The sequence below is a fragment of the Elephantulus edwardii genome, unplaced genomic scaffold (assembly GCF_000299155.1).
Source record: "Elephantulus edwardii isolate Elephantulus edwardi_28Jun2011 unplaced genomic scaffold, EleEdw1.0 scaffold00311, whole genome shotgun sequence".
Classification (NCBI taxonomy): Eukaryota; Metazoa; Chordata; class Mammalia; order Macroscelidea; family Macroscelididae; genus Elephantulus; species Elephantulus edwardii.
The window spans coordinates 850,236-876,169 of record NW_006400061.1 but is presented as its reverse complement, the minus strand read 5'-3'; the positions used below and the strand labels follow the sequence as shown (position 1 = coordinate 876,169).

General features: G+C 38.1%; 1 protein-coding gene across 1 annotated transcript in view; it reads right to left on the bottom strand.

Moving 5' to 3' along the window:
* The window catches only part of SCLT1 (sodium channel and clathrin linker 1), a 258,430-nt gene that overhangs the window by 137,222 nt on the left and 95,274 nt on the right, over nucleotides 1-25,934 (bottom strand). The window contains exon 9 of the mRNA XM_006901160.1: nucleotides 9,001-9,091. Coding sequence (XP_006901222.1) covers nucleotides 9,001-9,091 — 91 coding nt within the window. The remainder of the gene's footprint in view (nucleotides 1-9,000; nucleotides 9,092-25,934) is intronic.

Genomic DNA, 25,934 nt, shown 5'->3' with positions numbered 1-25,934 from the left:
GACAGTGAGTAGGGATGATAGAAAGAGAATTGATGCCTTTGAGCTGTGGTGCTGGAGAAGAGTCTTGAATATGCCATGGACTGCTAGGAGAACAAACAGGTTTGTCCTGGAGAAGGTGAAGCCGGAATGCTCCTTGGAGTCAAGGATTCTGAAGCTTCGTCTGACATACTTTGGGCATGTTGCAAGGAGGGGACTGGTACTTGGAGAGAAACATCATGTTTGGCAGAATAGAGGGGCGTCGCAGGAGAGGAAGATCCTCGATGACATGGATCGATTCTGTGAGTGGAGTGGAGGGAATGAGTGCGTCTGAGACGGCTGGGTTGGCACAGGATAGAAAGGCGTTTAGGGCTCTTGTACATAGGGTCGCTGAGTCGCAAGCGACTCGATGGCACATAACAATGACAATAATGGTTTAATAATGTTCACAATCTGTCAGACTGTCTTTTTTTAGGAATTGGATAAACATGGAACTTTTCCTTCTGATATCTTCTGAAATGGCTGGCGTCTCTAATTCTTTTTGGTACAGTGACCTTGTGTCACCTTGCACCTGTGTTATTCAATGGTATTGCAACTCAAGGTCTGAATATTTTCTTCACTTCTTTCAGCTTAAGAATGTCATGCATGTTCTGATTTTCTGGCACCAAATCCTTGCACATTTCATTATAATACTTTGTTTTATCTTCTCAAATTGCTCTTTGAAATCTTCTGTTCAGAATTTCTTTTTTTCAACATTTCTTTTTTTGCTTTAACTAGTCTGTGTTCTAAAGCAAACTTTTAAGTCTCTTTGGGCATACATTTTTGTCTTTTCTTTCTCTCCTTTCTTTTAAATAACCTTTTGCTTTCTTGATGTATGATATCCTTGATGGAAGTTAGAATATGAATAAGGAAAAGTAAAGAATTGATGTCTGTGAATTGTGACTTTGTAGAATAATACTGAACAACTGCAAAAAGAAATCAACAAATCTGTTTTAGAAGAAGTACACTCATTACTGCTTAGAAGTAAAGACAGAAAGCTTTGTCTCACATAATTCTTAAGTTTGGTAACAGGAAGGGCTTGTCTCTGCAGAAAGATTTCAGTTTGGTAAAGGAGAAGATGAGCAAAAAGGAAGATGATCTTCAAGGAGACAGACTGACACAGTAGCTTCCAACAATAGGCTTCAGCACAAAAGATATTGTGTAGATGGTGCAGCATTGATCATATTCACATAGAATTACATAGAGTTAGAGCTCACATGATTGTGCCTAACAAGAACATATTCTCATTAACTTTAGCTAGATAGGGTTGACTGTTCTATTAAGGAGTCCTGGGGCTGTACTTATTATGTGCTTAGAAGTTAACCCATAGCTCGGAGGTATGAATCAACCAGGCACCCCATAAGAGAAAGATGCATCAGTCGGCTTCTGTAAAGATTATAAATTAGAAACACAATGGGACAGTGATACTCTATAGTGTTGCTATGAGACAGAACTGACTTAGAAATAGTCAGTTTCGGTTATATATTGTGCTTTCTGATAATGAGAGAAGTGTGTCAAAATGTAACTCCTACTGTGGACTTGTCTATTTACGCCTTTAGCTCTGTCAAGTTTTACAGTAATTAGACTGAAAGCACAGAATATCAGAAAAATGTTTACTTGTGCTTTATTGACTCAACAGCATTTGTGTTGATCATAACAAATTATGGATAATACTGAATAGAAGCATAGTTTCAGATTATTCAGTAGATTAGTCTTTAAGAAGGAGGAATGTGGCAACAGGATTAGAAGAAGATTCACCAGTAATGTGTGCTATAGAGATGATACAACTTTGCTTGCCAAAATTGAGGAGGACCTGAAGCATTTCCTGCAGTCTTCAATTTTTCAGTCTAGAAACTAAGGTGCACCAGATCCAAGTGATACTATTTGCAATTATTTGCTATGCATCAGAAAGCAGGACAATGAATAAGGATGACAGAAGAAATAATGCCTTTGCATTGTGGTGCTGGAGAAGAGTACTGAACATATCACAGACCGCCAAGGGAACAAACAGATCTGTCCTGGTTAGGGTAAAGCTAAGTGGTTCCTTAGTGGCAAGTGTTTTGAAGCTCCATGTGATATACTTTGGGCAGCATATTACCAAGAGAGATCAGTCCTTGGAGACGGATGATGCTTGGAAGGGTGGAGAGAAGGGAGGAAGACTCAGAATGAGATAGAGGTACGTGTGTCAGAGACAGTGAGATTGGCTTAGGCTAAGGTAAGGTTAAGCGATATGGTACATAGGGTCACTATGAGTCACAGTTGACTCAATAGTACATAACAGCAACTGAAAACAAATTATGAAGAATCCCAGAACACTTCACTGTGTTCACGATGTGACCTAAACAGACCAAGAAACAGCTGTCTGAACAAGGGAACACTACATAGTTTAATATCAGGAAAGGTGTACATTAGCACTGTATCCTTTCTCCTTACCTATTCAACTTGTATGTTGAGAAAATCATTCAAGAAGCTAAACTATATGAACAATGGGCCATCAAGATTGGTGAAAAACTTAACAACCTGCATTGTGCAGATGACATAAACTTGCTTGCAGAAAGTAAAGGAGGTTTAACATATTGCAGAAGATAAAAAGACTACAGCCTTCACCATGTACAGGCTTCACCATCTCAACATCAAGAAAACAAAATCCTTTACACTGGGCAAATAGGCAACATCATGGCAGACAAAGAGAAGATTGAGGTTGTCATAGATTTCATTTTGCTTGGATCTAGAATCAACACCTATGGAAGCAACAGTTGCTGTTAAGGAGTTTTCCAAAGTGCTAAAGAACAATGGTATCAGTTTAAAGACTAAGGTACAACTAATCCAAAATATGGTATTTTCAATAATTTCCTAAGCATGTGAAAGCAGGAGAATGTCAAAGGAATTCCAAAGAAGAATGGATTGTGGTGTTGATGAACAGTACTATATATATTATGGAATGCTAAAAGAAGAACAAACACATTCCTGCTAGAGTGTGTGTGTAATCATCATGCTATTCAGAGGCAAGGATGGTGAATCTCTGTCTCACATACTTTAAGCATGTTTTCAGGAGGGGCTGTTCTTGGAAAAAGACATGCTGGGAAAGATGGAGGGTCAGCAAATGAGAAGAAGATGGATTAAGATGGAGATGGATTGAGCTGACTGTAACAATGAACTCAAGCAGAGTAGAGGTCATGAAGACAGCACAGGACAGGGAAAGGTTTCATCTGTTGCTCATAGGGTCTCTATGAGTTGTGGTTGACTCAGTAGTACCTAACAACAAAAATGGGGCGCTCTGGTGGTATATTTAATAAATTAGGATAATATGTTAAAATATGTTAAATGTTAGAACCTTGAAACTGGGTAATTTCACTCATCATTTTGGTCCTTAGTGTTATTATTACCTACTTATTCTACAAATCCATCAATTATATTGCTTTGGTAGATGCCGTCAAGTCAACTACAACCTTAGTTAGTCATCCTATGGACCTCAGACTGAAATTTTGACCTATCCTGAGCCATCTTCAGGATTTCTGTCATGTTGTTTGTTTTTGTGCCAAACCATCTTTTAGGGTCTTCCTCTCTTTGGCTGACCCTTTACTTTTTTCCCCTAGTATGACGTCTTTTCCTATGAACTGGAGTCTCCTCACAAAATATTCAAAGTATGAAAATAAAAGAAAAATATGCAAATATATTGTTTCATATGTATTCACATATATGTAATTGCTTTTCTTGTTTTAAAATGAAAAGTCAGTCACTAATCTTATCATTGTTTCTCTCTATATAATGCCATTTTGGGGTATTCTTTTGACAGAAAGATTTTCTCTTCATAATTGGCAGTGAGCAACTGATGATGTAGCTAGAAGTGGTCTCTAGGATTTTATTCATTTCCCGCTAATCTTTGATTTGTCTTTAAAGTCATTATTTCTTCTTATTTTTCTGGTCTATTGGAGGCCATATAAAGAAATTAAATGCAATTATTATATTTTTTATATCTAAAATGTCTACTTTAAAATTATTTTCTATTTCTAAGTGAAAATTCCTTATATGGTCCTTTATTGAGACTATTATTTAATTTTAAAACGTATTTTCTTTCATTGTTTTCTAAATTCAAAAGTTGGTTCTGACTCAAAAGTTTGTATTTTCTGGGTCACATTTTCTTGTCCAGTGTTGTTGGTGGCGTTGGTGTTGAAAATTGGATATGATAGATAATTCATTGCGGTGACTCTGGACTGAATTTTGTTATTTTGAGGATTACCTACTTTTTTCTTCAGGAAGGTAATTATCTTGCTTGAAATAAAACTTTGAAATCCATCTTGCTTACAAGGTATTGACCTGTTCATATTCCTTTCTTCTTAATGTTTGGGTTTATGTTTTGTTTTTTAAATTGTGATTTTAGTGAAAGTTTACAGAAAAGATGGTTTTTCACTCACTCATTGATACACACACTTTCTTCCCATTCCTTCTCCCAATTTACTGTGTAATGAAAGACTCATTCTAGATTATTAATTGTCATACAGATGTCTAATCATCTATTCCTTTTAAATAGTCCTTTTCTTCCCCATTTCAGTTCATTATCTATCCTTTCTTTTCCTGTTCTCCAGGTACCCAAAATATCTCCCTGTGCCTCCATAATATGATAGACAAGGATTTGAGTAGAGACAATGTTAACTCTTGGAATTCCTTGCTCTTAGTGATGAACCTGTAATTTGCAGTTGCTTTGCCAGTTTTGGGCTCTTCTGATAACTTCTGTCTTCTGATACTTTAAACCCGACAACATAGAGAGAGCTACGTTGGTCTAGTGGACAAGAAAGTTATGCTACCAAGCCCAAGGTAGATTTTAATCTGCAGCCCTCAGGCCAGGTTCAAATTGTTTTCCTGTCAAACATTCTTCTAGGTGGTATAGTACTGGTCTATGATTGCTGTACAGAGGTAACTCGTGGTTGCTGTGATGCTGAACACTGGGACACTGATGTGCCAAAAGTGATAATGGTTAACATGGTGGACAGTGTTTGTTGGAGCTTCCCAATTAAAACAAGCCCGGAAGCAGGAGGGGTATCCACTTCCAAAACGGCTTGCCTCTGGAAACTCTATGAAAAGTGCTCAAGCCTTTCATTCCTAGGGTCGCTATGAGTCTTCTATGACTCAACGGCACCTAACAACAACAACAACAGTCTAAATCACTGATCCTGGGTATTTTACACCCATACAAAGCTACCATTTCTGCTGCTAGTTTCCAAAATCATAGCTAGGATTTGGGGGAACCTTCAGCTTAGAAAACATCAAACCCACAGCTTCTGTTTCTGAACACACACAACATTTTTTTTTTTTAAAAATTCTATTTTGAAAAGGATTCATGTAGTCTTTTCAGAAGTCTACAACTCAAAATACATCATTAAAATATTACAGATGAGGCTTAGAAAAATTATAGAGCTAGTAAGTTTCAAAGCTAAAATCTTTAACAACTAAAGCTCAAGCCAAAAACACTGTTAGCAAGTCACACTGACCTTCCATTGGATTTCTAATGCTGTAAATCTTTTACAGGAGGAGGTCCATCTTTCTTTAAAGGAAGAGCTAGTGAATTTGCACTACCAATTTTTTTAGTAAGCAGATTATTATGTAATAATAACTGTAATGACTAAATTTAAAAAGAAAAGGAAACCAACCTCACTCCTTTTGAGTTCGTTCATTCAGTGTCAAAGTCTGTAAATAAATCTTTCCTGGAGGAGACCATCCATCATTCCCCCATAGAGCAGCTTGTGGAAATACATCACAAACTACACTTCCATTACTCCTTTCTTGAATAACTGTAGTTACATATGGTCCAGTTAGAACTGAGACACTGCTGCCCCTCCAGTAAGTTTTAAGGAGCAGCAAATTGCAAAGAAGGAAACGGCCCATTTTTCTCCCACAGAGAAGCTAGTGGATTCAAACTGCATTGCATTTGGGTTGCCAGCACAACTCCTTACTACAAAGCCATCAGAGTTCCCATCTTTATTAACTGTTCCTATGTGTCATTAAGTCAACAGTGACTTATAGCACCCCTATGTACCATATGAGCCACACAATAAAATGCCTTGGCATAAGCAATAAAGCACAAATAGACATTCTTTTGGTATTTTTTTACTTTTAGCCAGGATACATCTAACATCAGCAATGATATCCCTGGAGCCATGGCCTCTTCTAAATCCTGCTTGAACTTCTAGAAGTTCCTTATTTATTTATTTGTTTGTTTGTTTCAGCCATTTTTTTAATGACCTTCAGCAGTATTTTGCTTGCATGTAATTATCAATGATATCGTTTGATAGTTTCCACATTCAGTTGGATCATCTTTCTTAGGTATGGGAAAAATTATAGACCTCTTCCAATCCATTGGCCAGACAGCTGTCTTCTAAATTTCCTAGCATAGAATGGTGAGTGGATCCAAGACTACATCTGTTACTTGAAACAATATAATTAGTATCACATCGATTCCTGGGGCCTTATTTTATGCCAATGCCTTCAATGCAGCTTCTACTTCCTCTTTCATTACCACAAGGCTCCAGTTCATATGGTATTTCCGGAAATTTTTCAGTGTCTATCAATTCTTTCTGGTACAGTGACTCTGTGTATTCCCTCCATCTTCCTTTGATGCTTTTCATCTTCTTTTGATGCCCATAGCATCTTTCAATATTGTGACATGAGGCTTAAATTTTTCAGTTCTTTCAGACTGAGAAATGCAGAATAAGTTCTTCCCTCTTTATTTTCCAATTCCAGCTCTCTGCACATTCCATTATAATACTTTGCTTTGTCTTCCTGAGATGCCCTGTGAAATATTCTGTTCAGTTCTTTCACTTTGACATGTTTTCCTTTAGTTTGGCTTCTCAACACTCCAGTGGAGTCTTGAGTCTATTCCGACATCCATTTTTATTTTTTTCTTTGATACTGAAAAGAATGGGAATCCCAGAGTACTTAATGGTGCTCATGTAAAACCTATACTTGGGACGAGGTGGCTGCTCTGCAAACACAGCAGAACACTGCATGGTTTAAAATTAAGAAGGGAGTGTGTTAGGGTTATTTTCTCTCTCCACATCTATTTAATCTGTATGCTGAGCAAATTATCTGTGAGGCTGTACTTTAGGAAGAGGAATGTAGCATCAAGACTGGAGGGAGACTCATCAATAAATTTCATTATGCAGATGACACAATCTTTTTTGCTGAAAGTGAGGAAGACTTGAAGCACTTGGTTGCAGATGACCAAAGAATGTAGCCTTCGGCATGGATTGCACCTTAATGTCAAGAAAATAAAGATTCTTACCAGTGGACCAATAGGCAGAATTATGATGGATGGAGAGGAGCTTGAAACTGTCAACAACTTCATCTTACATGGATCCACAATTAACACCTTTGATACCAGTAGTCCAAAAATAAGGAGACACATTGCACTGTGAAAATCTACAGTTAGGGACCTCTCCAAATTATTGAAGAGTAAAGGTGATAGTTTGAGTAGTAAGGTGCATCTGATTCAGGTCATAGTCTTTCTGATCACTTGCTATATGAGAGCTGATGAATGAAGATGACAGAAAAAGAATTGATGCCTTTGAGCTGTGGTGTTGGAGAAGAGCACTGAACATTCAAGAGAACAAACAGATATGTCTTCGAGAGGATGCCACTTGAGTGTTCCTTTGCCTTACAAACTTTGGGCATGTTGTTAGGAAGGGCTATTTCTTGGAGAAGGATATGATGTTACGAAGGGTGAAGGGCTGGTGAAGGAGAGGAAGATGCTCAACCAGGTAGACTGACACAGTGACCGCTGCAATGGGCCCTTATGTTTCAGGAAGTGTTAGGATGAATCGAGCTGGATAGCACAGGGTTCAGATCTTTTATTCATAGGGTCACTATGAGTTGTACTTGACTCAATGGCACCTAACAACAATAACATACACCATAGCTCTTAAGTCTGATCAATTCTGATCAATCTCTTGTCTCCAGTATACCTACCCTCATAACCCCAGTTTCTGTGTCAATCCATCTCATCCTGGTTCTCTCTTTCCTACATTGTCCTTCTACTCATCCAAGCATGATGTCCCTCTCCAAGGGCCTGTCCCTTCTGGCCACATCCCCAAAATATGGAAGACATAGCTTTAAAATCTTTGCCTCCAAGGAGAAACAATAGTTTCACCCTCTCTAGGTAATACCTGTTTATTCTCTTGGCAGTCCATGGTATGTTCAACACTCTTTTCCAGCACAACAACCCAAAGTCATCAATTCTTCTTCAGTTATCTTTAGTCACTGACCAGCTTTCTGGTTCACAGCAAGTAATTTCAAATACCATGGCCTGGATCAAGTACACTTTAGTCTCTAGATTGACACTGTTGCTCATCAGCATTCTAGAAAGGTCCCTGCCAGCAGATTTTCCCAATGTGTAATTCACCTTTTCATTTCCTGACTGCTGATGCTAAGGTTGTTGATTGGGGACCTGAGTAAGCTGAAATTGTTAGCAATCTGAACCTCTTCTCCATCTATCATGTTGCTGCCAATTGTCCTCTTTGTTTTCTTGATGTTCAGTTTCAATCCATATTGAAGACTGCAATCCTTGACCTTCTGCAGCAAACACGTCAGTCCAATTCCGTTTCAGTGAGCTAGAAAGTATCATTTGCATAACACAGGTTGTTAATGAGTCTTCTTTCCTCTCACTTGATCTCTTCTTGATACTTTCCTAACCTTTTCTTTCATCCAAATGTAACTAATTAACCAAAATTTTATCTTGTGTTTTCACTTCAGTCATGATGTCTATGATGTTTTAATGAGTCTAAATAAAGTAAAAGATATTAAAAAGTACTTACTAAATTATTTTCAATATTATAACTTATCTTCTGATTTTATGTTTTACATTTTGGGGGTAATAAAAGGATTAATTAATCTTCTAGCAACATGTTTTAACATTTAATATAGAAAAAGATCAACAAGATAGCATATTAAAAATGAAAAATTTATAAGTCTAGGAAAAATAAAAAGGAATACCTTTTTTTGCATCTGTTCTTGAAGATCTTCAGTCATTTTGGTTAACTCTTCCACTTTTGCAGCTGCAACTCTAAGATCTGACTTGGTTTGCCTAAGGAAAAATACCACAAAACTATTACTTAGAAAGATCATAAGATGAAAAAAATAGAAAAGGGATCTAAATTTGTTAAAATTACTACTAGCAACTATGTACTTTAAAATAGATCTAAATAGATAAATTCTTAAGGATAAATTGACTATGAATTAAATGTATATGAAAGAGAATAAAATAGAAAACTATAGGTAAAAACTAAAGATAAGACTGTAATTTTCAATATGGATTGATGCTCAACATCAAGAAGACAAAGTTCTCATCACTGGGCCAATTGGCAGCACCATACTAGATGGAGAAGAGATTGAAGTTGTTAGCAATTAGCTTGCTCAGATCCACAATCACCACTCTTAACATTGGTAGTCAGGAAAACAAAAGACAAATTGCACTGGGAAAATCTGCTGTCATGGACCTCTCCAGAGTGCTGAAGAGTAACGATGTCAGTCTAGATACAAAGGTGCACCTAATCCAGGCCATGGTTTCCTCAATTACTTGTTATGCTTCAGAGAGTTGGACAATGACTAAGGATGACAGAAGAAGAATAGATACCTTAGAGTAGTGGTGCCAGAGAAGAGTCTTGAACATACCATGGACTGCCAAGAAAACAAACAGGTCTGTCTTGGAGAGGGTGAAACCAAGTTTCTCCTTGGAGGCTAGGATTTTGAAGCTCTGTCTCTCTTACATGTGACCAGGAGGGATCAGTCCCTGGAGAAAGACATCATGCTTGGAAGGGTGGACGGACAGTGCAGGAGAGGGAGACCCAGGATGAGATGGATTGATACAGTAACTGGGGTGATGGGAGTTGGTATGTAGGAGTTAGTGAGAATGGCTCAGGATAAGGAAGGGTTCAGACCCGCTGTACAGAGGGTCGCTATTATTCCACAGAGCAGCTAGTGGATTCAAACCACATGCCTTTCAGTTGGCAGTACAACTCCTTACCACTAAGCCACCAGAGCTCCCCTCTAATATACATACGTGTGTGTGTGTGTGAGTGTGTGAAAGAGAGACTCTCACTCCTGTCCCTCATGGCCACATGTCCATAGCATGTGAGACAGAGTGTCATATATATATATGCATGTTCCAAGGAGGGACCAGTCCTTGGAGAAGGACATCATACTTGGGAGGGGGGAGGGACAGCACAAGAGAGAAGGACCCTCAATGAGATGGATTGATTCAGTGACTGGGGTAATGAGAGTAGGTGTGTCTGAGACAATAAGGTTGGCACAGGATAAAGCAGGTTTCAAAGCTATTGTCCATAGGGTCACTATGAGTCACAAGTGATTCAACGGCATATAATAAGAACAACAACAAATATAATCCATAGAGACTTGTGCTGCTAACCCAAAGACCACACCTCACTCCTTTGGAATTTGACTCCACCAGCTGTTCCACAGGAGAAAAATGGGCAATCCCCTCCATATGAGTTACAGCCTTCAAAAGCTGCTGGAGAGTCTTCTATGAGTTGGTTCCAACTCAATGGAAATGAATGTATACACTGTGTTCATCAACAATTGCCATTGTGGGAGTGGACACTGTCCCCCCAAAGACCACAGTACCACACAAGGAGCAGGAAGCCAGCATGTCTACCTGAGTCTCCCAACCAAATGCCTGGCCAGGAAGAGTAACTTCAGCAAGGTCATTTTTAGAAAAGAGGCTCACTAGTCACCTCCCCAACTTAAATGATCCTGAAAGTGAACAGTGAATCTCAGGCGACTCAATGGCACATAAAAACAATAACACACTAAGATAGGTTTGGAAGCAGGAGTGGCATCCACTTCCTAAATAACATGCCTCCGGAAATTCTATTAACTTTGATAAATGTCGATAATTGTAGAAGGGCTTCAGGCCTTTTGTTCATAGGGTTGCTATGAGTGGTGCTCAACTTGAAGGTAATCAACAACATAGGTAAGTGAGGGTTATGAAGTAGGATTAATACTGCACTTGTATAAATTAGATACTATTATACTAAAATAATTTAATATATTTTATAAAAGAAAAAAACCTTTACCATTTTGATAATTTACCAAACAGGTTGGTATCCTAAGACAGAGTTATTTCAGAAGTGTTCTAAAGTTTACCAAACTGGATGTAAAAAAATTAATGTCAATGAATTCATTTTACTTGGATCCACAATCAACACCCATGGTAAGAGTAGTCAAACAATCAAAAGATGTGTAATACAGAGCAAACTTTACATCAAGGACTTCTCCAAAGTGCTAAAGAGTCAACTTCAAGCCCAAGATGTGCCTGACCCAAGACATGATGTTGGCGAAGAGTACTAAATAAATAAATAAATAGCCCACTGATTGGCAAAATAACAGGCATGTCTTGGATTAAATATAATCGGGGTGCTTCTTAGATGTAAGTATAATTAAACTTTGCTTCATATACTTAGGGCATGTTTTTAGGAGTCTGGTTCTTAGAGAAAGACATTATGACGGCAAAGATAAAGGGTTAGCAATAGAGAGGAATACCCTCAACAAGATGTACTTACACAGCAATTCTAACAATGGGATCTAGCATAATAGAGATTGTGAGGATGGGGTGAGATATAGGAAGGTTCTGACCAGTTCAAAATGTTTCAGTAAGTGTTAGTGGACTGACAGCACTTAAGCACAACCACCACCACCACTTCAGATATACTGAATCAGACCTACATATTTAACAGGAGCTCTTACTTTCCCACATTTCCTGGGGATCTCATTAGAAATAGAAATTCAGATTCTATGCAAGGATCTTAAATGAATAGGTTCAAGAATTGGAATAATGTACTTTTATTATATCATGCTTAAATTGAAGATAGCAATCCTCACAGAGGTTAAGCAAGGATTAATAGTATGTAGTGAAATTATTATTTAAACTGTCCTACACTATTTGTACTGAGCATCTTATGGACTTTCAAAAGAAAAACAAACGTCTTGGAGAAAATGCAACCGTGGTGCTCCTTTGAGGTAAGATTGTGAAACTTCGTCTCACATGCTTTGGACATGCTGTTAGGAAGGGCTAGTTCTTGGACATACTTGGAAAAGTGAAGGGTCAGCAAAAAAATAGGAAGACACTAAAAAGGACAGATTGACAAAGTGACTGAAACAACAGGGTGAAATGTACTAGAGATAATGAGGATGGCACAGAATAGGACAGGGTTCAGATTCGCTGTTCGTGAGTCACTATAGGTCGTCAACAACCACCTCCTAAAAAAATGGTCCCATGAACATTTCATACTATTATTTATAGACATGCTCTGCATTAAACAAATTCCAAAGCCCTCTGCCATCTAGCTGGTTCTGACTGATAATGATCTTCCACTGGTTTTCTGAGGCTGAAAGATGGGGGACTGATCATCTTTCTCTGGAGGAGCAGCTGGTGGATTCGAGCTGCTGGTCTTTCAGTTAGCAGCTCAATATGTTGTACACTAAGCCAGCTGGATCCTGTATACAGTATGCAAAAATGTAACTTTATCAAACATCATATAGCTCTTTTTATTGTAAAAATGGATCACCAAATGACAAAAACTGGAAAAAAAACCCCAAAAATATGAAAAACCAAAAAACCCTAAAAGATGGTCCTTACATTTTCAAATTTCAAATCCAGTTTAAGTTTACGAATAATTCCAGGAGTGCCTCAGCTACATAAATCATGAAAATAATATATCAATTATGAGATTCTACATGTTTTAATGGTAGCTCTGTTGCCATAGTCCATAAAGAATCACATTGCTAATCCAAAGGTTAGCAGTTCACATACAACAGCAGCTCCCAGGAGAAAGGTAATCTCCCATGCAATTTGCACCCTCTGAACGTTCGTTGGAGGCTCATCTTATGAGTCAGTTCTGATTTGATGGCAATGAATTGAATTGCTGAGCTTCTTAAAAGGAAAAATGTTAAGGACTAAGATATTTTTGTATTAATAAAATTGAAAAAATGAAGTAAACACCAGGACTTTGTTTTCATGTCTTCAGAAAGGGATAATAATGTTTGTTCTACTTGTATCAAATGATTTTAAAAAGTAAAAATAATGAGCATTAAAGTAAGTGCACTGTCAACTGTAATATAGGACTACAGCATAATTAACTAAAAGTTATCTTTTACAATCACAGAGGAAGCAAGGTGCAATGTGGTGATTTTGATTATAGAGTTGGGAACTTAGTTCTATCACAAGTCATGTGCCCGTAAAAAAGTTCACTTGACAAGACTGAGTCTCAGCAAATTTAAGTTCAACAAAAGAAATGTGAGTTAATAGTCAAAGACAAAAATTTTCTAAAAGATGCTTCATCATTTTGTCATATTTTCTCCATGATTTTATATCTAAATCATCTCTCAATTGTATATTTCATTTCTACTGTCATGGTTCAACCTTTAGTCCACCATTAATTCCCATGAACATTGCACTTTCATGCTTCTTGTTAGTATAAAGTATACACTCTTTCAGTGGCCTCAAAGAGTTTTATTTCTTGCTAGTCCCCAAGTGGAGCACTGGTCACCTAATGGCAAGATGCTGTGCTGCGATCCCAAGGGCACAGGGTACATATTCATCAGCTGCTCTGCAGAAGGACAGACAATCTCCTCCTGAGCCATTAACTGCCTCTGAAAACTCGCCAGGGGATCAGCTATGGTTCGATTCCAGTTAGATGGTACACACAGCAGTCCTCATGTTATGTAGTGTAATGTGTCTTTCCTAAAATACATTCTGCAATACTTACTAACCCATATACCCATGAATATAATTAAACTTGGGAGTAGAGTTTTCTTATGTGTTAATGAGGTCATGTTAGTGTAGGGTATGTCTTAAGTTAATAATTTCTGAGATAGAAAAGATCTTATTTAGTAAGTACCAAAGAAGCATAGATAGGGGAAGACAGAGAACACTGTACATGAAGATCCCCAAAGAATTGATGAAATAAAGCTGAAGAAACGATTTTCTGTCAGAGTCAACAGAGATAGCATTCTTCTAGAGGTTGTGTTTAATTTTCAGATTTATAGTCTCTTAAACTGTAAGAAAAGCTTTTGTTCACTAAATCTACCTACTTGAGGTACTTCTTTTATCCTCACACTAGGTAAGTTACACATCCTTCCAAAGAAAATGTATGCTGTAAATATAATAAATAACTAAACACATCTTTGCCTCCTTTCATACATTTAAGCAGACTAATTTTTTCCCTCTTTTTATTTTTTTACAAATTCCTCAATTTTAAAGACTTAACTCAAAATTATCCCCATTATAGGGCGCTCTGGTGGCCTGGCAGCAAGAAGCTGCACTGCAATCCCAGAGGTATGGGGTTTGAATCACCAGATGCTCTGCTGGAGAATGAGGGGCAATCACTTCCTGTACCTGTCAGCTCCTATATGAAGGTACAATTGAAGAGGACCTGAAGCGCCTGCTGCAGAGTGTCAAGGACTGCAGCCTACAATATAGATTGAGGCTCAATGTCAAGAAGACAAAGATTCTCACCACTGGACCAATCGGCAGCATCAGGATGGATGGTGAAGAGATTGAGATTGTACACAGCTTTAGTTTGCTTGGCTCCATAGTCAACAGTCTTGGCACCAGCAGCCAGGAAATTAAAAGGCGCATTGCCATGGGAAAGTCTGCTGTTAGGGACCTCTCCAAAGTGCTGAAGAGCAGTGGTGTCTCTCTGGAGACTAAGGTGTGTCTGATACAGGCCATGGTCTTCACAATCACCTGTTATGCATCAGAGAGTTGGACAATGACCAAGGAGGATAGAAGGAGAATTGATGCCTTTGAGCTGTGGTGCTGGAGAAGAGTATTGAGAATACCATGGACTGCTAGGAAAACAAACAGATTTGTCCTGGAAAGGGTTAAACCGGAGGCAAGGATTCTGAGGCTCCGTCTAACATACTTTGGACATGTTGTGAGGAGAGACCGGTCCTTACAGAGGGACATCATGCTTGGGAGGGTGGAGGGACGGCGCAGGAGAGGAAGACCCTCTATGAGGTGGATTGATTCACTGACTGGGATAATTGAGATGGGAGTGTCAGAGACAGTGCGACTGGCACAGGACAGAGCGGAGTTTAGGGCTGTTGTACATATGGTCGCTATGAGTCGCAAGCGACTCGATGGCACATAACAACAACAACATCCTCATTTCAAGTTGTATAAATAGCAAGGGGCACATGGAGACTGCCATATCTTATGTCTACCAACTCCACAATGGAGAACTGTCCACATTGACAGCATCCACAATACAAAACAAATTCCCATGAGGTCAGCCATGTGTCCCACGCTCGTGCACCTCTTTCTTTTTTTAAAATTTCTTTTATTATTTTTTGTGCACTAGGCCACAAGAGCTCCCTTTGCACCTCTTTCTACTCACCCCAACACCAATCCTAGAGAACTACAGGTTCCAAAATTTGTCGCCATAGCTCACAGATCACACAGAACCATACTTAGTCAAAAGTCTGTAATTCAAGTTGGTATAATAAATCAGTCAGGACAGCTTCCAAAAGGTGAGAAAAAATGTCCCACAACTTTAGGCAAGTGTTACACAGGCCTTGCTTTTTTTGTTGTGTGCCATTAAGTCAGAACAAACTCAAAGCTGACTCTCCAGCATATTTTCAGAGGCAGTAAATTGCATGTGGGAGATTGTCCACCATGGACAAAAATCCTTAGTCCTGCCAGTCATTGCTCTCCCTACCCTAGTTCTCAAAAAAACTTAAGCAAAAAGTTCTTCTTAGCTCTAGTTCTAAGAGGCCATCTCTTTCTCATGTCAGTTCTCTGCTTCTCTGAAGTAGCTACTGCTGATGCTGGTATAGGTCTAGCTGGTTCAACAATCTCTAGTTCAGAAAGGTGAGCACTGCACGCTTGCCTTTTCTTTGCTGGTAGTGAGATTTTCAAACAGTGACCCTGAATCTGCTCTATTTAGTAGTGAGTCTAGCCACTCTCCCTGTAGATAAGCTGAAGTGCTCTATTCTCATATTTCTGCCAATTCACAGAGCAAAGTCAAAGTTAGTGGCTTGGGAAACCATTTTCAACAGTAAACCCCTACCATCACACAAGCTTTCCCAAATTATCTCTAAGATTAATAAAGCCCGCTAGGAAATTAAAAGACGTTTTGCGATGGGAAAGTCTGCAGTTAGGGACCTCTCTAAAGTACTCAAGAGCAACGGTGTATCTCTGGAGACTAAGGTGCGTCTGGTACAGGCCATGGTCTTTGCAATCACTTGTTATGTGTCAGAGAAGGAGAATTGATGCTTTTGAGCTTTGGTGTTGGAGAAGAGTAATGAGGGTGCCATGGACTGCTAAGAAAACAAACAGATTCATCCTAGAGAGGGTTAAACCGGGCTGGTCCTTGGAGACAAGGATTCTGAGGCTTCATCTGACATACTTTGGTCATGTTGTAATGAGGGATCGGTCCTTGGAGAGAGGCATCATACCTGGGAGGGTGGAGGGCAGGCACAGGAGGGGAGGGCCCTCTGGGAGATGGATTGATTTGGTGACTGGGACAATTGGGATGAATGTGTCGGACACAGTGAGACTGGCACAGGACAGAGCAGAGTTTAGAGCTGCAAGCGACTCGATGGCACATAACAACAACAACAACAACGTTAGTCCTTATAATACATAATACTGTATAAATTATAGATCATAATTGTTTGGGGTTTTTAAAAAGAGACCATTAAAGCCAAAGACTACATCTTTTACTTTTTTGTTCTAATTTTTTTTTCACATCTTTTACTTTTAAACCCCCAGAAGCTAGCAGTTACCTGACACAGAGGAGAAAGCAAAATATATCATAAGTTAATAAAAGAGAAAACAAGAGGTAAAGAGAAAGACAGAAATACTTATCAGTACAACTTTTATCTTCATATACTATTAAGGATTAACCAATTTGATATGAATGTGTGGAAATTCCTCTTAATGATAATTTTGTGAAAAATTCATCAAATACATATTATTCTTTTGGATCAGATTCTCTCTTTTCTACATTAGTAAAAACAATCATAAACTAGACTTAGACCTAAGGTAAGTTCTAAAAAAGAAAAAACATTATAAGAACATTTAAATTATTATATTTAATAATACATAAAATCCTATTTAAGAGGCTGGGGAGAGTAAGTGGTGAAGACCCTAAGAACAACAGATTAAAACCTTGCTCTATCCAATGCCATCTTTATAGTTTCCTCCAAATGTGAGCCCATTGCTACAATCACTGTGGTGTTTAGAATCTGTTGTCCAAAATAGCTTCCCTAGCTATTGATTTTTTACTTTATCATGTGGATGGTGGTGATATGCTAATAGGGTATGTTACCCTATTCACAAGAGGATTGGTTAGTCTTGCCATTAAATTGAGCAGATTTAGTGGAAGATTTTGAAAATCTCATCACTAGGCATACAGTGCACTTCTTGGGGACAGGGATTCTAGTGTCAGCCAGATCTACATGAAAAGCAGAAAAGCAACTAGCAGCAGAAATGACATGAGGTGGAGGTGACATTGGGACGGCTACCCCACAGGACCAGAACTAAGAATCTTTGCCAAGGTTTTTTTGAGGACTGGGTGATGGAAAGAAAGCAGGGCTAAGAGCCTACAGCTGTGAGACTAAAGACTGTGAGCACATTTTGGAAGTTGTCCTGAGCGACTGTATCTTGCTGCCAACCTGAATTATAGCCTTTTGACTTCCCTAATTTGGTTCAGTTTGGTCTGTGAACTATCACAACGACTTTCAGACCTAGTAGATCAGTGAGATCGGTGTTGGGATGAGGAGAAGGAGGTTAAGGGAGAGTCGGGGCATGTTTGAGTTAAGGTAGAATTGGGGGCACATCTGAGGTAAAGGTACTGGGCATGTCTGTCTCAGGGGACTGGTTTTGTGTTGTGGATGCTGTTGACGGGGATAGTTCCACATTGTGGAGTTGGTAAATGTAAGATATGGCTGTCCCCACATGGCCCTTGCTCTTTTTACAAAGGTATTCTCTCCTTTGCTGACCTTCTACCTTTCCTGGAATGATGTCTTTTTCTAAGGACTAGCCCCTCCTGACGACATGATCAAAGTGTGTAAGAAGAAGTTTTACCATCCTTGTCTCTAAAATCACCCTGGTTGCACTTCTTCCAAGACAGATTTGTTCTTTGGGAAATACCTGAGATATTCTTTTTTCTGTGCTGACATTACAATTCAAAGTTTTCTACTCATCAAGCCCATAGATGTAAAGAAATGTAAAACAAGAGCAGGAACAGCTAGAAACATCCATTCATAACTGGAACATGCATTAGTTGTGAATCTAGGAAATTTGGAATTTGTAAACAATGAAATGGAATGTTATTAAGATAGACATCCTAGGCATTAGTGAGAGAAGATAGATTAATATTGGCCATTTTCAATTAGTCAGTCATGTTATCTATTGTACCAAGAATGACAGATTGAAGAGAATGAGTGTTTCATTCACTGTAAAAAACCCATTTAAACTTCTATCCTAAAGTAAGATACTATTCATATACATACAAGAAGACCTGTGAATATAACTATTATTCAAATATATACATGAACCACTAAAGCCAAAGATGAAGAATAAGTAGTTTTATATACTTCATTTCTACAGTATTCTTCAAAATATCTAGAAAAGTAAATGATTCTTTATATTTAGTTTTGGCAGTAAACACTGAAAAAAATTCCAGATTCAAAGTCAGAAGGCCTGTGCTCTATATGTCAGTAATCTACGATTTCAAGGCAAATAAAATTTCTATTCTTGATCAACATATTACAGAAGTAAAGACTAACATTATTCTTTCCGCCCTTTTAAGATTGAAAAATAAGTATCTTTGAATAAGGAATGACTGTAAGTGAAACAGTGTGAAGAAGAAAGAAAATGAGAGCAAAGCCTTATTTCTTGTCTTAAAACAATTTTGTATGCTCAGAAAACTAGCTGCCAAGACATAAGGAACTGTCTGGCAATCCTATGACTAAGCACATCTGCGCAGGGCCATTTCTCACATGGGGTAGTTTCCAAGAGACACTATAAATCAAAACTAGTGATCCATGATTTCAAGATTTTCACAGCATTTTTATAATAGCAGACACAATATTATTCAAATTGGAACATGAAACATCTGAGAAAAATCTGTTGTCTCAATCATAATAAAATGATTACCTGGCAAAGGTACACAGTTTCTTTTAAAAACTTGAGATATTATATCAAAACTACTAGCACATGAGAACAGTGGTGGCTCAATGGTAGCATTCTTGCCATTGTGGAGACCTGAGCTCAATTTCCAGTTAAACATACCTCAAGCACAGTCTGTCAGAAGAGACCTATGTGCTGCTGTGATAGGGAAGAAGATTCAATGGAGTTTCTGGACTAAAACAGAAATAGGAAGCAAGGCCTGGCAATCTATTTCTCATAATCCTCTATTGTACATAGAGTTGTTATGAGCAGTAGTTAACACCAATAATCAGCACATAAGCCATTTTTTATAAAAATATGCATCTGTAAAAATGGCTGAAAACAAATACAATGAGCCATTATATAATTTACTCTGTTAAATCAAATGATATAAAATGTTGTGATAAAGTGATTCGAAGAATTGCATCTGTGTATATTCAATACACAGTCAAAGACTGTATTCTTCAATATGGTCTGAAGCTCATATTCAATACAAGTCAACTGCATCTGTGTATATTCAATACAGTCAAGGACTGTATTCTTCAATATGGTCTGAAGCTCAACATCAAATGAACAACGAATCTCACCACTGGACCAACTGGGAGCTTCGTGATAGATGGTGAAGAGACTCAGATTGTTAATAACTTCCATTTGCTTGGTTTCACAAACACTCTTGGCACCAGCAATCAGGATATTAAAAGACAAACTGAATTGGGAAAGTCTGTTGTCAGGGACTGCTCTAGTGTCCTTAAGAGCAACGATTTCAGTCTGGAGACTAAGGTGTGCCTGATATATATAGGCCATGGACTTCACAATTACAGGCTATTTGTCAGAGAGCTGGACAATGACTAAGGACAATAGAAGAAGAATTAATGTGTTCAAGTTGCAGGGCTAGAGAAGTGTGGTGAACATAATGTGGACTAACGGGAGAAGAAACAAGTCGGTCCTGGAGAAGGTGAAGCCAAGGTCCTCCTTTGAGGCAAGGATTTTGAAGTTCCATTTCACATACTTTGGGCATGTGGCCAGGAGGAACTAGTCCTTGGAGAAGAACATCATGTTTGGAAGGATGAAGGGACAGCACAGGAGAGGAAGACCCAAGATGAGATGGATTGACTCAGTGACTAGAAAAGTGGGATTGGGTCCATCAGAGATGATGAGATTGGCTCAGGATAGAGCAGAGTTCAGAGCTGTTGTATATAGGGTTGCTATGAGTAGTAAGCAATTTGACAGCACTTAACAACATCATATCCATATATATAACATTTGCCAAGGGGGCATAGCTTTGGAGGTTCCATAGACAACTTATGGAGATTGATTTACTGGGTTAAATGATCACAGTCTTTTGGGACAACTGAATCAACTGACATAACATGGTGCACAAAGAAAATGTTTTACATCCTGTTTTGGTGAGTATATTCTGAAATCGTAAGGTTGTGAGAGGCCATATAAGATACAAATTGCTCTCTAGTCATATGGATAAGAAGAATAAAGGAAATCAGAGATTGAAAGAATAAATTAATTCACGAACTAATAATGCACACATAGCACACTCTCTCCTGAGAACAGAAGAACTAGATGGTGCCTCAATTGATTAAAAGGGAAGAAAATGTAGAAGAAAACACAAATTCCTAAAATAGGTTAGGCCTACTGCACAATACAGAGTAGAGGAGTACCTAGTGCCAGAACCTTTGAACTTGAGACTGAAGCTATTTCTGCACATTACTCTTCAGTCAAATAAAAGATTGACTATAAAATACATAGTAAAGTAAAATAAAGCCATAGGTAATGTACTCCCTTAAACAATGAACTACGTGACCAAATAATATTTACCCAAAACCCAAAGTGCGAAGGCAAAGAGGAGAGGGAATGCTAAATTAACAGAATCATAACAGAATAGAAATCATGCGAACGAGGGTGCACTGGAAAAACTAGCCAATGACACAGAACAATCTGTATAAAAAATTGAAGTTCAACTAATTTGCTGTGTAAATTTTCACTTAAATTGAAAGAGATAAAAAATTTGTTATATGTATCCCATTAACTCTTATATCTAATTATTTATAGATCATTTTACTATCACATTTTAAAGAGTTCCTGGATTCTATTTCACACTAAGTTGTAACGAGCAATGATGTCAGCTGAAAGACTAAGGTGTGCCAGATCCAAATCATGATCTTTTCAATTATTTCCTATATACCTGCAAATGGTACAATGAATAGGGATGACAGAAGAAAAACTAATGACTTTGAATTGTGATATTGGAAAACAACACTTAATGGAGTTCCATTAAGAACAAATTGGTCTTAGAGGATGTACAACCCAAGTGCTTCTTAGAAGTGCAGATAGTAAAACTTCATCTCATAGACTTTGGTTATGCTGTCAGAAGAGGCCAGTCCTTAGAAAAATACATCATTCTCATAAAGGTGGAGGATCAGAGAAAGAGAGGAAGACCCTCAAAAGATGGATCAATACAAGACTGTAACAATGGGCTTGAACATATCAGAGATCCTAAGAATGGTGTTGGCTATGGTAAGATTAAGATCTCCTGTTAACAGTTTGCTATAAGTCAAAGCACAACATTTACTATTAAATGGAATGCATTATTTTAAAAAACTCCAAACCAAAACAGAAATGCCTACATAGTACATTCAATCTTTGAGATTTTTGGTAATGAAGATGGATTTTAAACTTCATATAGGCTAAAGCCTAGATCTAGAAAAGAAAATCCTCATTAATTTTTTAACTAATTATAGAACATTACTATAAGGTTTAGAAAGTTACACATTTTTGAGCAACAGTGTCATGATCAATGGCAAAAAGAAAGGAATCATAAGTGCTCCTACTAGGAGCCACAAAATGACTATTTTGAACAGTTTCTATTCACAGTGGGACAGAACTGTAGAACTGGGCGAACTAGGTGAATGGTATTAGAAATTAGGTTAAAAAATTTTTATCTGCTATGAAAGGGCAATACCAAGCATTCTCAAGAAGAGAAACGATGGAAGCTTTAATTATCAATTCATATGATTTAAATTTCTTTGCACCATAATATCAGACAACAAATGGGATGAAAATGTTTTCAGTAAAAGCACAAACTCAAACAACTGTACTGTTTAAAGAGTTTAAAATTTATTCTTGGCATAGTCATATAGGGCATCTCAAAACCTAAATTCTAGTGAATGTCAATATGCCCATCATTCAGAATCTGTCAAACTGTAAAGCAACACCTTCTTCTCTAAAAGAAGCATCTGTTTATCCTTATGTTGCTTCAAATCTGTGGCAAGAAAACCAGGCAGTTTTATGTATACACGTCTGAACTGCCTAATGTTAAGCTATGGAATATTGTCAGTAAATATGGCAAAATTGCTCAAGGACAATGAAACACTTTAGACCTTTTAGATTTTAGGAAATTATAACTATCTTTTTAAACCTCTTTTTAAATCTCTAACCTCAATGTCTAATTGTTATGATTGAAGTGTGTCCGCTAAAAATATGTGAAGTTCTAACTCCAAAACATGTAAACATGACCCTGTTTGTATGTAAGTTTTCTTTAGTTACGTAATAAAGTTATGGCAGAGTATTGTATAACCTAATCACTTCTGAGAGATAATTTATGGAAAGAGGAGAATATACTCACGTATAAGGGGACACACAGACACGCCCAGCAAGCCTGAAGAAATAGACCTGATACACTGCCCTAAAACATCATGATTAAAAGAAGTTGTTCGTGCAAAGTCTTAAAATGGTTTAATACTCAGCAACCCACAACAGAGGCATCATTGTCCCCTTCTTTCTGAACCACATATCTGGCTTTCACAACATCTCTACAGATAATTCTGGTAGCCTAGTGGGCAAGGAATTACACTGCCAAGTCAAATATGGACAATTCAAATTCACCAACTGCTCTGTAGAAAAAAAAGATGGGAAATCTTCTGTTTAAAATATACAGCCCAAGAAACAAAAAGGAAAGTCATTTTTGGGTCAGAATCCACCTGACCGTGAGTTTGAGGTTGAGTTTTTTTAGTTACTTATGTGGAATTTTCTTTCTCTGTAATGGATAGCTAAATGATTCACGTCCTTCAATTGTTTGTTCAAATCTCAATCTCTCAGTGAGGCCTTTCTGAATACACTGTTTATAATTACAGTCTACATTCTTCCCAGCACTATGGATCCTTTTCATCCTGATCTCTTCTTTTTCTATGGTGCTTATCACATCTTAATACACTTTTCACACAAAAATATGTATATTAGTGTGTTTATTGTCTATCTGTTCCTTCTAGAATGTCAGTTACACAGACACAAGAGTCTTTAAATGTATAGGAAGCTGGTATATCCTATGTACCAAAAATTGAGCCTACACATAGTAGATGCTTCCTAAATATTTACTGAATAAGTGAAATAAATTCATCATTTCATAGATGCCTATTAGATCAACTTAGCTACTTAGCTTATTTATTTCTATTTTATCTCTCTCTGGTGGCCTAGTGTTAAGGAGTTATACTGCCATCTCAAAGGTATGTAGTTCTAATGCACCAGCTGCTCTGCAAGAGAAAGACAGTAAGTAAAACTCTTGTCCGATTTACTGTTTCTGAAAACCTGCTGAAGGATCAGCTACGGATGGGTGAGTTCTGACGCGACAGCAAACAACAAAGAACATCATCAGTTACCAAGTAAGCTGTGCATGTACACATATAAATTGTACTCTCAATATCATGTAATCATGAGACTAACTAAAGGAGGACTCTACTATTCCATGTTATTGAGTCACCCAAAAGAAACTTTACCAAAGTGTTGGCAATTGAAATTGAAAGAATTACAGGAACATATTTGAAGTGAACTGGTCCATACTACCCTACCTGCACCTTAACTGACACTATAGGTTAAGAGACCACTTATAATTTACCCTTCCAAAACTATCCATACCCAGGCCACCTCAGCCCTCATGCCAACATCTGCCATGCTCTCTTGTATGCTGGCCCACTGCCACCCTCTGCTGGCTTTTTGTTTCCCACAATATTCACCTCTGTCATAATTTCTTTTCATGTAGCAGGGATCTGCTTTACTTGCTGTCATTTCTCTGCTATTTTTCTTTATGTTTTTGTGTCACTGTTCCTCTTACTCTTTAGCATTAGCTCAGTGTTATAGCTCTTGACCCTCACTGTTGTTGTTAGGTGCCTTTGAGTACGACTCATAGTGACCCTATGGTCAACAGGTCTGAACCTTGTCCTATGACTCTCATTACAGCTCTCTGATCTATGTCTACCTGATTCTCAGGGTAGGAGTCCTGGCTCCAAATGATGCTCCTGTTCAGGCTCTTGCTGATCAAGAGATTTTTTCAAACTTTTTGTAAGATTAGCCACTTATCATAGGAAAAATTGTTATCAATTTCAAGGGATGAAAAAAGCAATCAATCCTACTGGGAAAATCATAAGAAATTTAGTGAACATAAAATGGGTTAACCCTGTAAACTGTTACAGGGATAACAAAGGAAACAATCCTTATAAAATGCTTAAGTGGACAACAAATAGACTAATCTCTGCAAGCTTCTGATGATGTGGTGGTGGTGGTTGTGTGCCACAGAGTCAACTGTGACTGTGCACAGCAGCTCTGAACCCTGCCCTATCCTGAGCCAATCTCATTGCCTCCAACACATCTAACCCCATTATCTTAGTTACTGAGTCAATCTTAACAAGGGTCTCACTCTCTTGCGCTGTCCCTCCAACCTTCCAAGCATGATGTCCTTCTTCATGGATTGGTTCCTCCTGGCAACGTGTTGAAAGTATGTGAGAGAGCTTCAAAATCCTTGCCTCTAGAGACCAACATGGTTTCACCCTCTCCAGAACAGACATGCTTGTTCTCCTGGAAGTACATGGTATATTCAATTCTCTTCTCCATCACTACAACTCTAAGGCACTAGTTCTTCTTGTGCCATCCTTAGTCATAGTCCAACAATTTGATGCATAACAAGTTTTTGCAAAGAACATGGCCTGGATTAGGCACACTTTGTACTCTTTGACATTGTTGCTCTCTAGAGGAGACCCTAACAGCAGATTTTCCCAGTGCAATTTGTCTTTTGATTTCCTGATTGCTGGTGTCAAGGGTGTAGACTGTGGATTCAAGTAAGGGGGGGGAGGGAAGATTAACTAAATAAATAAAAATTGTTAAGAATCTCAATCTTTTCTCCATCTATCATGGTGCTGCCAATTGACCCCGTGGTGAGAATCTTTGTTTTCTTTGTTGAGCTTCAATCCATATTGAAGGGTCCAGTTCTTAACCTTGCGTAGCAAATGAGTCAGGTCCTCCTCAAGTTTCAACATGCAAAGTTGTGTCATCTGCATAGCACAAGCTGTTATGAGTCTCCCTCCAATCCTGATCTAATTTTCACCACTAATTCTGAACTTTTCCAACAATTCTTCAAACAAATGTCATCAACCTGATCATGTGTAAACCGTAAGGTGAGGTCCATAGGTATAGTTGCTGCTTGTGTTTCTTATAAATGGCATTTTCTTTTTTTTTTCTTTTTTTTTTATTGGGAAAAGCATATTGGCGGTACAAGGAGGTGAGGGTTGAGGGCAGAAGGGTGAGGACGGGCCAGGATGCAGTTGCAGAGCTGCACAGCTTGGTCAGTGGGGGAAGCAGATGAAGGAAATGATGAGGGTCCAGTGGGGACCAGATGTTGCAGAGGAATGACAAGCATTTTCCAATGGTAATTAAACCAACTGTCTTATTGATT